The 13,988-nt window shown below is 44.6% G+C and overlaps 1 protein-coding gene across 1 annotated transcript in view; it reads left to right on the top strand.

Moving 5' to 3' along the window:
• Positions 1-7,599, top strand: part of LOC139750620 (uncharacterized) — a 73,145-nt gene extending 65,546 nt beyond the window's left edge. Inside the window, exons 7-11 of the mRNA XM_071665295.1 lie at positions 2,984-3,204; positions 4,185-4,311; positions 5,035-5,200; positions 6,494-6,677; positions 6,859-7,599. Of these exons, the coding sequence (XP_071521396.1) occupies positions 2,984-3,204; positions 4,185-4,311; positions 5,035-5,200; positions 6,494-6,677; positions 6,859-6,993 (833 nt within the window). The 3' untranslated portion in view covers positions 6,994-7,599. The remainder of the gene's footprint in view (positions 1-2,983; positions 3,205-4,184; positions 4,312-5,034; positions 5,201-6,493; positions 6,678-6,858) is intronic.
• The last annotated feature ends 6,389 nt before the right edge of the window (positions 7,600-13,988 follow it).

Raw genomic sequence — 13,988 nt, 5'->3', positions numbered from 1 at the left:
CACTACCCCTTCCCCCCCATTACTACCTCTCCTCCAGGTACGACCTCCTCACTACCCCTTCTCCTCATTACTACCTCTCCCTCCAGGTACCACTCCCTCACTACCCCTTCCCTCCCAGTACTACCTCTCCCTCCAGGTACGACCTCCTCACTACCCCTTCCCTCCCAGTACTACCTCTCCCTCCAGGTTACCACCTCCCTCACTACCCCTTTCCCCCATTATTACCTCTCCCTCCAGGTACGACCTCCTCACTACCCCTTCTCCCTCATTATACCTCTCCCTCCAGGTACACCTCCCTCACTACCCCTTCTCCCCTCATTACTACCTCTCCCTCCAGGTACTACCTCCTCACTACCCCTTCTCCCTCATTACTACTCTCCCTCCAGGTACACCTCCCTCACTACCCCTTTCCCCCATTATTACCTCTCCCTCCAGGTACCACCTCCTCACTACCCCTTTCCCCCATTATTACCTCTCCCTCCAGGCACCACCTCCCTCACTACCCCTTCCCCCCCCATTACTACCTCTCCCTCAGGTACCACCTCCCTCACTACCCCTTTCCCCCATTATTACCTCTCCCTCCAGGTACACCTCCCTCACTACCCCTTCCCTCCCAGTACTACCTCTCCTCCAGGTACTACCTCCTCACTACCCCTTCTCCTCATTACTACCTCTCCCTCCAGTACCACCTCCTCACTACCCCTTCCCTCCCAGTACTACCTCTCCCTCCAGGTACGACCTCCTCACTACCCCTTCTCCTCATTACTACCTCTCCTCCAGGTACGACCTCCTCACTACCCCTTCTCCCTCATTACTACCTCTCCCTCAGGTACCACCTCCCTCACTACCCCTTCCCTCCCAGTACTACCTCTCCCTCCAGGTACGACCTCCTCACTACCCCTTCTCCTCATTACTACCTCTCCTCCAGGTACTACCTCCTCACTACCCCTTCCCTCCCAGTACTACCTCTCCCTCCAGGTACTACCTCCCTCACTACCCCTTTCCCCCCATTACTACCTCTCCTCCAGGTACGACCTCCCTCACTACCCCTTCCCCCCATTACTACCTCTCCCTCCAGGTACCACCTCCCTCACTACCCCTTCACCCACATTACTACCTCTCCCTCCAGGTACTACCTCCCTCACTACCCCTTCCCCCCATTACTACCTCTCCCTCCAGGTACCACCTCCCTCACTACCCCTTCTCCCTCATTACTACCTCTCCCTCCAGGTACCACCTCCCTCACTACCCCTTCTCCCCCATTACTACCTCTCCCTCCAGGTACCACCTCCCTCACTACCCCTTCTCCCTCATTACTACCTCTCCCTCCAGGTACCACCTCCCTCACTACCCCTTCTCCCTCCATTACTACCTCTCCCTCCAGGTACCACCTCCCTCACTACCCCTTTCCCCCCATTACTACCTCTCCCTCCAGGTACGACCTCCCTCACTACCCCTTCTCCCTCATTACTACCTCTCCCTCCAGGTACCACCTCCCTCACTACCCCTTCTCCCTCATTACTACCTCTCCCTCCAGGTACTACCTCCCTCACTACCCCTTTCCCCCATTACTACCTCTCCCTCCAGGTACACCTCCCTCACTACCCCTTTCCCCCCATTACTACCTCTCCCTCCAGGTACCACCTCCCTCACTACCCCTTCTCCCCCATTACTACCTCTCCCTCCAGGTACCACCTCCCTCACTACCCCTTCCCCCCATTACTACCTCTCCCTCCAGGTACCACCTCCCTCACTACCCCTTCTCCCTCCATTACTACCTCTCCCTCCAGGTACCACCTCCCTCACTACCCCTTCCCCCCCATTACTACCTCTCCCTCCAGGTACTACCTCCCTCACTACCCCTTCTCCCTCATTACTACCTCTCCCTCCAGGTACGACCTCCCTCACTACCCCTTCTCCCTCATTACTACCTCTCCCTCCAGGTACCACCTCCCTCACTACCCCTTCCCCCCCATTACTACCTCTCCCTCCAGGTACACCTCCCTCACTACCCCTTCTCCCCTCATTACTACCTCTCCCTCCAGGTACGACCTCCCTCACTACCCCTTCTCCCCCATTACTACCTCTCCCTCCAGGTACCACCTCCCTCACTACCCCTTTCCCCCATTACTACCTCTCCCTCCAGGTACGACCTCCCTCACTACCCCTTCTCCCCCATTACTACCTCTCCCTCCAGGTACCACCTCCCTCACTACCCCTTCTCCCTCATTACTACCTCTCCCTCCAGGTACCACCTCCCTCACTACCCCTTCTCCCTCATTACTACCTCTCCCTCCAGGTACGACCTCCCTCACTACCCCTTCCCCCCATTACTACCTCTCCCTCCAGGTACGACCTCCCTCACTACCCCTTCTCCCTCATTACTACCTCTCCCTCCAGGTACGACCTCCCTCACTACCCCTTCTCCCTCATTACTACCTCTCCCTCCAGGTACCACCTCCCTCACTACCCCTTCTCCCTCATTACTACCTCTCCCTCCAGGTACCACCTCCCTCACTACCCCTTCTCCCTCATTACTACCTCTCCCTCCAGGTACCACCTCCCTCACTACCCCTTTCCCCCATTATTACCTCTCCCTCCAGGTACCACCTCCCTCACTACCCCTTCCCCCCCATTACTACCTCTCCCTCCAGGTACCACCTCCCTCACTACCCCTTCTCCCTCATTACTACCTCTCCCTCCAGGTACCACCTCCCTCACTACCCCTTCCCTCCCAGTACTACCTCTCCCTCCAAGTACTACCTCCCTCACTACCCCTTCTCCCTCATTACTACCTCTCTCTCCAGGTACCACCTCCCTCACTACCCCTCCCCCCTATTACTACCTCTCCCTCCAGACACCACCTCCCTCACTACCTCCCCTCGTGATGGTCACCCACGCGCTGGCGTGTATCACTGTCTAGTTCCACTCCTCTTAATTCCTTTCGTCACAACGACGCCTCGTACATCTCCGTCTTCCCTAGGATGCAGCACCTGCCCCTCCAGCACGGCCGGCCGCCTCGTCTTCTGGCTGGCCTTCTTCATGTCGGTGATCGTGTACGCGTCGTACTCAGCCACGCTGGTGTCCCACCTGACCGTCGAGCGGCCCACAGCTCTCCCGTTCTCTGACCTCGGCCAGCTCTCCCGCCAGAGTGACTGGGACGCCGGCGTCAACAGGAACGATCTCTTCCAAGTCATCGCTTCAGTAAGCTACAAACTTACTCTCTAAGTCATCGCTTCAGTAAGCTATAGACTGTCCTTCAAGGTCATAACTTCAGTAAGCTATAGACTGTCCTTCCAGGTCATAACTTCAGTAGGCTATAGACTGTCCTTCCAGGTCATAACTTCAGTAAGCTATAGATAGACTTTCGCTCTAGGTCATAGCTTCAATACGTTAGTAACCTTCCCTCCAAGTTATCACGTCAGTAAGGTATCAGTTTTCCCTGCAGGTCATAGCCACAGCTGAACTGTCCGCTATCTATCTCTTCTTCAGATCATGGTAGTAATGGACAGTATGTCTCTGTCTCTGTCGGTCTTTGGTCTACGTCTCAACAGAAATTTGTGCGAGGACGTAAGATATTGTATAATCTATATCAGTTTTACGTCAGGTTCGCAAAAGGCGCGACAGGTAACGTGAGCATTCGCTGTCAGATACGCGATGGCCGATGGGAGCCATGCTATATCTGTACCCAGCAACTTAAGCGTGTTATCCTCAGCACAAGAAGCTATGGGAAATTTATCTAACATTATATTCATAAAATTGAAAAAGAAAATATAATTTCCTTACAGCTTCACTTAAATGAGAGAAACTCATCCTTTATTTCTTCACAGAACGATCAACTTGACAAATCTTCTTTCATTTGTTTTAATCATACATCTATCTTATAAGCTCTAGAAGCAAGTCATATATTTAAGGCTTGAAGCATTGCAAGAACTTAGATTATCAAGTCCTCCTTCAGGAGTGATTCCCTATTGTCAAAGTTGATTGTGTGTGGCTATCGTTGATACATCAGACACCAAGCGAGCCATTATAGACACCAAGCGAGCCATTATAGAGGTTATTTGTCCCTGAAGGGCACACACAAACACCCATTACACAACGGTTAATGGTCTCACATTTGATAACCAAGTAACAGGGACCCCCATGATGTACAGTGCCTGAAGGGGAATATCTTTCTCTCGCAGCAAACGTGTCTGGGGTCGGTGACGGAGGAGTGTCGGGTGTTGCAAGACGTGTGGAACAAGGTGGTGATGCGGAGCCCCGACAACATCGTCACCTCCTACCAAGATGGCCTTCGTAAGGTCCTCAGTGGTGAGGCATTACTCGATACACTTCGAATCCACCAATTAATCTATAGATTTCTTTCTTATTCCCTTGCTTAACCCCCACCACATCACACCCCTGTTCTCTATCCTCTGCCTTATAACCCACCAGACATGTCCACACATACCACATGTCCCCTCTTGGTCCCCTGTCAGTCCCCTCATACTCCTCAACCTGTCCCCATCAAGTGTCGTTTATTGATCTTGTTCCGGTCCTCCGCCTGTGTCCTCTCCCTGTCCACCGGCAGCCCTCAACTTGCCCTCCACCTCACACGATGGGAACACAGAGATGGAGATTTAGAATTCAGGGAAATATCAAAATATTTCATAGTTTCCAAATATCAAAAATAACAACCATAGATTCCCACCAGCCACGGAGTGAAGAGGGTTCGACACCATCTCTTCTATTCTTCATCATCATCATACCGATCACATGTGGAGTCCTTCATCACTTCGCCTTTTCTCCAATTCCTGCCATTTATTTTCATGTTGAATATCGCGTTAACTGTAAAGTAACACAGAAATAATACGCTACTGATTTTCACAGTTTATGATAATTTGTCGAAACTGTGATTTTACGTCTCGTGAAATTTTCCACCTGAGGTGTTCATGTGACCGTGGTAGCGGAGAGGGGCGGGTGCCTATCGCATCCCGACCTCTCCGTCACCTCCCTCTACACCTGCGTGGTTCCTGACCCTAGCCCTCCCGCCAGGTCAGTACGTCTTCATCGGCGTCGACGTCACCACCAGGTACTACATCCGGGGCTTGCCAGCCGAGGACGGCTGCCGGATTAAAGAGCTGCCAGGTCGCTACATCACCGGCGGGATCGCAATAGGTCTCCAGCATGAGTCCCCCTTCAGGAGGGTCTTCGACCTAAGGTGAGTCACCGTCAGTGCGTGACGTGCTCTACTAACACACACAAGCACAATATATATATATATATATATATATATATATATATATATATATATATATATATATATATATATATATATATATATATATATATATATATATATATATATATTTTCCCTGGGGATAGGGGAGAAAGAATACTTCCCACGTATTCCCTGCGTGTCGTAGAAGGCGACTAAAAGGGGAGGGAGCGGGTGGCTGGAAATCCTCCCCTCTCGTTTTTTTTTTAATTTTCCAAAAGAGGGAACAGAGAATTGCGCCAGGTGAGGGTATTCCCTCAAAGGCCCAGTCCTCTGTTCTTAACGCTACCTTGCTAATGCGGGAAATGGCGAATAGTTTGAAAGAAAGAATATATATATATATATATATATATATATATATATATATATATATATATATATATATATATATATATATATATATATATATATATATATCTTTGGGGTGTGGATATGGATAGGGAGCTGTGGTTTCGGTACATTATGCATGACAGCTAGAGACTGAGTGTGAGCGGAAGTGACCTTTTTCCATCTCTTTCCTGGCGCTACTTCACTGACGCAGTGGGCGACGATGCCGTTTACTGTGGTGCGGGGTGGCTCCGGGAATGGATGAAGGCGAGCAAGTATGACTATGTACATGTGTTTATATGAATATGTATTCAAGAGGTCATAGTGGTGCTCGTGATCTATTATATGCAAATATAAGTATATGTGTATGTATATACATATGCACATGTTGATATGCATATGTATCTGCGTGTATGTATGTGTTTGTGTATGAGTGGATGTGTCTTTCTTCGTCTGTTTCCTGGGGCTACCTCGCTAACGCGGGAAACAGAGCAAGTATATAATATTGATAATGATAATGATATACGTGTGTGTAGGACTTACCGGACTCTGTCTGCTTAGGGTTACATCGCAAGTGGACAGACACGTTTGGCGAGGCTGTATCATCATCATCAGATAGCGAAACACAGGTGATATCAAAAGAGGTTCCTTATAGCATTGTCTTGCATCTCACACTCTAATCAAACCATATCAGAACTTTTACCTCTTCGACACTTTATGGTATGTTACATATTTCTATATTTTACCTTCCCACATCCAACCACTTCATGCGTCTACTCTTAACCACTCGATAAACAGAGAAATATGCATTAGGTTATCAGTGAAATCATTAATCCTGTCTCTATCACATCTCTCAGTACTGTAGAGAAGGGAAAACATTGAGGATTATCTCTGTCTCTTTCTCTTTAGCCTGCAGCGGCTGAGAGAGATGGGGTTGATGAACAAGATGATCCTGAAGTGGTTGTCTGTCAGGGGTCTGTGTCACCTGCAGACCACCACCATCTCGGCCAAGTTGGCGGACGTGGCTGCTCTCTTCATCCTCCTCATGGCGGGTCTGGGGATTAGTTTGTTGCTTCTCGTCGCAGAGCATATGGTATGTTCCCACCGCCAGCTTGTGGGACTGACAATAGTTTTTTTCCTTGTTTCATTTCTAGTATCATCCTCACTACGCCTTAATGAGCATTATAATCCGTCTCGAGGTAATTGATTGATCTACATTGATTCGCAGATGGGTCACAGTTGTTACAGTTCAAATATTCGGAATTTCATTTCAGGTCTTATACGTATTCAGGTTTTCCAAACACGGAAATGTATCAGGGAAGAAGATGCTGGTGCGCCAGCAGACGAGGCAAGAGGTGGTCGACCGAAAGCCATCTATCGATAGATGGCAACACTACCAACACAAGTAGTCCAGCAACACTCCTGGGTGTGTAGGGATGGCAACACTACCAACACCAGTATCTAGCAACACTCCTGATCTACTGGGTGTTGGGTGTGTAGACAATCATTACTTGTCTTCGCCTCAGCTGCTTCACTGACGAATGAGAAGACCATCAGTTTCCCCTACTCCCAGGCGGCTTCTGGACGAGACAACGAGCAAAGAGGAAAAATAATGTCTTGTTTAGCCACAGGTCTTTCTTGTGACGTGTCTGGGAGCAGAGGCCAAGCCTCGCTATCATAGACAGTTTATAAATGCACTTCAGAAAGAAATTTGTGACCTATGTAGAAGATCGTGTTCCTTAAAAGATAAGATATGTTAATATAAAACCTGTAGCTAAAGCACTGTCTGTCTATTGAACTATCGATGTTCAAGAGTCTCTGTATTGTTATAGTATTTACTATAGGTGTTTCGTGTACTACCGGCCAATATGAACACAGCATTCCTTGACATGTATCTGCAGAATCATATTGACTCCAGACTCCAGGATGTGTAGGGTCGGAGTCATGGAATGTATGAAGGCAACGTAAGGAAAAGGATGACAGACAAATATAATTCATGATGATATTGTCTTATTTCAGTGTAAGATTAAATCTCTATTTAATTTCTTTGCGTTTCAGTCATCAAGAGAGTCATGATCATTCCTTATTGTATAAATTTCAGCAAGGTCTGACACCACTGGCTTGTTAGACCCTTGAGCACGACCAGACGACCCTCGAGCACGACCAATCGACCCCTGAGCACGATGGTACAACCTTTTGCTGTAATGGTCTCGGCCTTTAACATGACACCTTTGCACCTTGGTAAGGGTGAAATAAAAAACCAAGCCATCATAGATTATCCCTGGGGATAGGGGAGAAAGAATACTTCCCACGTATTCCCTGCGTGTCGTAAAAGGCGACTAAAAGGGAAGGGAGCGGGGGGCTGGAAATCCTCCCCTCCAGTTTATACTTTTCCAAAAGAAAGAGCAGAGAAGAGGCCAAGTGAGGATTTTACCTTTAAGGCTCAGTTCTCTGCTCTTAACGTTACCTCGCTAACGTGGGAAATGCCGCATACGTATGAAAAAAAAAAAAAAAAAAAAAAAAAATATATATATATATATATATATATATATATATATATATATATATATATATATATATATATATATATATATATATATATATATATATATATATATATTATCCCTGGGGATAGGGGAGAAAGAATACTTCCCACGTATTCCCTGCGTGTCGTAGAAGGCGACTAAAAGGGGAGGGAGCGGGGTGCTGGAAATCCTCTCCGTTTGTTTTTTTTTTTGTTTTTTTAATTTTCCAAAAGAAGGAACATACATATATATATATATATATATATATATATATATATATATATATATATATATATATATATATATATATATATATATATATATATATATATTTTTTTTTTTTTTTTTATACCTCGTCGCTGTCTCCCGCGTTTGCGAGGTAGCGCAAGGAAACAGACGAAAGAAATGGCCCAACCCCCCCCCCCCATACACATGTACATACACACGTCCACACACGCAAATATACATACCTACACAGCTTTCCATGGTTTACCCCGGACGCTTCACATGCCTTGATTCAATCCACTGACAGCACGTCAACCCCGCGTTAGCGAGGTAGCGTTAAGAACAGAGGACTGGGCCTTTTTTGGAATATCCTCACCTGGCCCCCCTCTGTTCCTTCTTTTGGAAAATTAGAAAAAATGAGAGGGGAGGATTTCCAGCCCCCCGCTCCCTCCCCTTTTAGTCGCCTTCTACGACACGCAGGGAATACGTGGGAAGTATTCTTAATCCCCTATCCCCAGGGATAATATATATATATATATATATATATATATATATATATATATATATATATATATATATATATATATATATATATATATATATATATATATATATATATATATATATATCAAAATGATTTCTCAACAATACCTAAAACTACGTCGTTTAACTTACTGAAACCTCTTCCTCTATAATCCTCTCTTAGAATCTGTTCACCTCTCTAAAGGCAAAACCTATAATTTACATTTGATTTAAAGAGTGGAAAGCAAACAAAAATGAACCTATATATTAGAAACCAAACGAGACCCTGTTCTTCACTTTTATGCCATGGAAGAGGTATTTTGACACCAACTAGTTAAAAAGATTCAGAAAATATAGAATACAGAAAGCATCTATACAGTAATTAAAGAGAAAAAGAAAAGAGGATCGATGCGAAATTCATCTATCTATAAAAATTATGGCTGAATCTTCTTTGATGTTTAACCGTAATCCTATCTATCTCAACCCTACACCTCGAACGCAAGGACTGATGCACAAATTCTCCCATATATCAGGAGAGAAATGCGTATTCTTTGCGTAAATATACGCCACTAACTTCAGGACGTAATCCTGATCGCATTACTGGTATAAAAACTCTTTCATAATCTATCTGCATGATTATATTATCATAATCTATCTGCATGATTATATTATCATAATCTATTTGCATGATTATATTATCATAATCTATCTGCAGGATTATATTATCATAATCTATCTGCATGATTATGTTAACATAATCTATTTGCATGATTATATTATCATAATCTATTTGCATGATTATATTATCATAATCTATCTGCAGGATTATATTATCATAATCTATCTGCATGATTATGTTAACATAATCTATCTGCATGATTATGTTAACATAATCTATCTGCATGATTATGTTAACATAATCTATCTGCATGATTATGTTAACATAATCTATTTGCATGATTATATTATCATAATCTATTAGCATGATTATATTATCATAATCTATCTGCATGATTATGTTAACATAATCTATTTGCATGATTATATTATCATAATCTATTAGCATGATTATATTATCATAATCTATCTGCAGGATTATATTATCATAATTTATCTGCATGATTATGTTAACATAATCTATTTGCATGATTATATTATCATAATCTATTAGCATGTTCATAATCTATCTGCACGATTATGTTATCATTCATGTTCATAATCTATCTACAGGATTATGTTATCATTAATATTCATAATGTTCTCTTATGTAAAAAGTAAACACAGTTTACATAAAAAGATCATCAGTAAGAACAAAGACATTGACAAAGTCGTAACAATAACACAGGTGTGTCACACGTGCCAAGATCAAGCGCACATCACACCTGCACTTGACATCCTCAAGCATGAAGGTGATGTAATTATCAAGGTGACATCAGCAAATGCATTCCACTCACTGCAGTAGTGACGTCAGTATATGCATTCCACTCACTGCATGAGTGACGTCAGTAGATGCCTTCCACTCACTGCATGAGTGACGCCAGTAGATGCCTTCCACTCACTGCATGAGTGACGTCAGTAGATGCATTCCACTCACTGCATGAGTGACATCAGTAGATGCCTTCCACTCACTGCATGAGTGACGTCAGTAGATGCATTCCACTCTGCATGAGTGACGTCAGTAGATGCATTCCACTCACTGCATGAGTGACGTCAGTAGATGCATTCCACTCACTGCATGAGTGACGTCAGTAGATGCATTCCACTCACTGCATGAGTAACGTCACTAACTACATTCCACGCACTGTCTATTAACAGTTCATGATCCATCTACCAAATGAATTTTTGAACAGTCAAAAGCATATGTTCACACTCAGGTGGAGCATACATACACAGTCAAGTGGAGCAGACCTGTGTCAGGTGGAGCATACATACCCATTCAAGTGGAGCAGACATATGTGTCAGGTGGAACATACATAACCAGTCAAGTGGAGCAGACATATGTGTCAGGTGGAGCATACATACACAGTCAAGTGGAGCAGACCTATGTGTCAGGTGGAGCATACATACACAGTCAAGTGGAGCAGACATATGTGTCAGGTGGAACATACATACCCAGTCAAGTGGAGCAGACATATGTGTCAGGTGGAACATACATACCCAGTCAAGTGGAGCAGACATATGTGTCAAGTGGAGCATACATGCACAGTCAAGTGGAGCAGACATATGTGTCAGGTGGAGCATACATACACAGTCAAGTGGAGCAGACATATGTTTCATTTGGAGCATACATACCCAGTCAAGTGGAGCAGACATATGTGTCAGGTGGAGCATACATACATAGTCAAGTGGAGCAGACATATGTGTCAGATGGAGCATACATACCCAGTCAAGTGGCGCAGACATAAGTGTCATTTGTAGCATACATACCCAGTCAAGTGGAGCAGACATATGTGTCATGTGGAGCATACATACATAGTCAAGTGGAGCAGACATATGTGTCATTTGGAGCATACATACCCAGTCAAGTGGAGCAGACATATGTGTCAGGTGGAGCATACATACATAGTCAAGTGGAGCAGACATATGTGTCAGGTGGAGCATACATACCCAGTCAAGTGGCGCAGACATAAGTGTCATTTGGAGCATACATACCCAGTCAAGTGGAGCAGACATATGTGTCATGTGGAGCATACATACATAGTCAAGTGGAGCAGACATATGTGTCATTTGGAGCATACATACCCAGTCAAGTGGAGCAGACATATATGTCAGGTGGAGCATACATACATAGTCATGTAGAGCAGACATATGTGTCAGGTGGAGCATGCATACACAGTCAAGTGGAACATGCATACACAGTTAAGTAGAGCATACATGCACAGTCAAGTGGAACATGCATACACAGTTAAGTAGAGCATACATGCACAGTCAAGTGGTGCATACATATGTGTCAGGTGGAGCTTACATCCAATCAAGTGGAGCATACTTACACATTCAAGTGGCGCATGTATGCACAGTCAAGTGGAGCATACATGTGTGTCAGGTGGAGCATACATACACAGCTAAGTGGAGCATACATATGAGTCAGGTGGAGTATACATGCAGTCAAGTGGAGCATACATACACAGTCAAGTGGCGCATATATGCACAGTCAAGTGGAGCATACATGTGTGTCAGGTGGAGCATACATACACAGCTAAGTGGAGCATACATATGTGTCAGGTGGAGTATACATACAGTCAAGTGGAGCATAAATGTGTGTCATGTGGAGCATACATACACAGGGAGGTGAATCATACATACAGAGTCAGGTGAAATATACGTACATGGTCAGGTGGACATACATATACAGTCAGATGGAGCATATGTATGTTTCAGGTGGAGTATACATACAGTCAAGTGGAGTATACATACACATTCAAATGAAGCATACATACACGTACATACAGAGCATGCATACATAGTTAAGTGACACATGCATATGTGTAAAGTGGAGCATAAATACACAGTCAAGTAGAGCTTATATGTGTGTCAGATGGAGCATATATACACAGTTATATGGAACATATATATACATTCAAGTGGAGCGTACGTGCACATTCAAATGGAGCATACTTACACATTCAGAATGAATATATCTACACAACTAGGTGGAACATACATACACAGTCAGGTGGAGCATACATACACAGTTACGAGGAACATACACATACAGTCAAGTGGAGCATAAATACAGCGTCAGGTGGAGTATACATATACGCTCAGGTGGAGCATACATGCACAATCAAGTGGAGTATACATATACGGTCCGGTGGAGCATTCATACATAGCCAGGTGGAGTATACCTATACTGTCAGGTGGAGCATTCATACACAGTCAGGTGGAGTATACATATACGGTCAGGTGGAACATTCATACACAGTTAGGTGGAGCATAGATATACGGTCAGGTGGAGCATTCATACAGTTAGGTGGAGTATACATATACGGTCAGGTGGAGCATTCATACACAGTCAGATGGTGCATACATACAAAGTTAGGTGAAATATACATATACGGTCAGGTGGTGCGTACATACACAGTCAAGCGGAGCATACGCCTTTAAGCGCATCAGCTGCCAGGGGTCATTGGTCCCTCCAACGTCAAAGTATAAACTTTTTCTGGTGTTGTGGTTAAGTGTAAGACAACATACACCCTCACTGTGGATGTGGCACTTGATACAGCGGTAAGTCTACCATGAATACTGTAACGAGGCAGAGCTGGAATACTACCATGAATACTGTAATGAAGCAGAGCTGGAATACTACCATGAATACTGTAATGAAGCAGAGCTGGAATACTACCATGAATACTGTAACGAAGCAGAGCTGGAATACTACCATGAATACTGTAACGAAGCAGAGCTGGAATACTACCATGAATACTGTAACGAAGCAGAGCTGGAATACTACCATGAATACTGTAACGAAGCAGAGCTGGAATACTACCATGAATACTGTAACGAAGCAGAGCTGGAATATAACCTTTTGAAATTATTTGTTATCACTTTTGTTCCATGATTATCTACTGTTTTCCAGATGATATCGTTTGACTGTGTTGGTCAGATTAAGAATATAATTTTCATAATTCTCTGTTGTGCAGTTCATAAAAATCCTGAGACTGGCTCATAACCTATTGTAACATAACAGTGACATAGTTTTGATGACAACTTTCAGAATGGTACGCCACTCTTCCCGAGGTGAATGCTATTTATAATGGAAGATTCGCCAGTTCTAAGCCCGACGCGGGCCAGTGGCTCACGCTGGCCCTCAAATGGGTCTAAGGTGTGTGGATATGCCACACTGCCATAAAATCTCTGAACTCTCTGGTTCATATCTGCTTTTCTTTAGTAACTGATGAAAGGGATTGAAACCCCAGCGCCTTTTGTGTTGTGATCTCACCTGATGTGCCTTTTGTCGGGTAGGCAAAAGCGCTCTTTTGTTACCTCCTTTCTCCGCTCTTCACGCGTCTTTTGTCACGGTCTGAGTCGAGGAGTCGAAGCTGCTTCGTCAGGCTTTGTAAACAACTCTCCGTATCAAGCTTCTGTGTACCCATGTGGCTCAGAATTTCTCAGAGCAACAGAAAAATATCGTC

The sequence above is a fragment of the Panulirus ornatus genome, chromosome 10 (genome assembly GCF_036320965.1).
Source record: "Panulirus ornatus isolate Po-2019 chromosome 10, ASM3632096v1, whole genome shotgun sequence".
Lineage (NCBI taxonomy): Eukaryota > Metazoa > Arthropoda > Malacostraca > Decapoda > Palinuridae > Panulirus > Panulirus ornatus.
The sequence above is the reverse complement of the archived record's forward strand: the minus strand, read 5'-3'. Positions and strand labels throughout refer to the sequence as shown.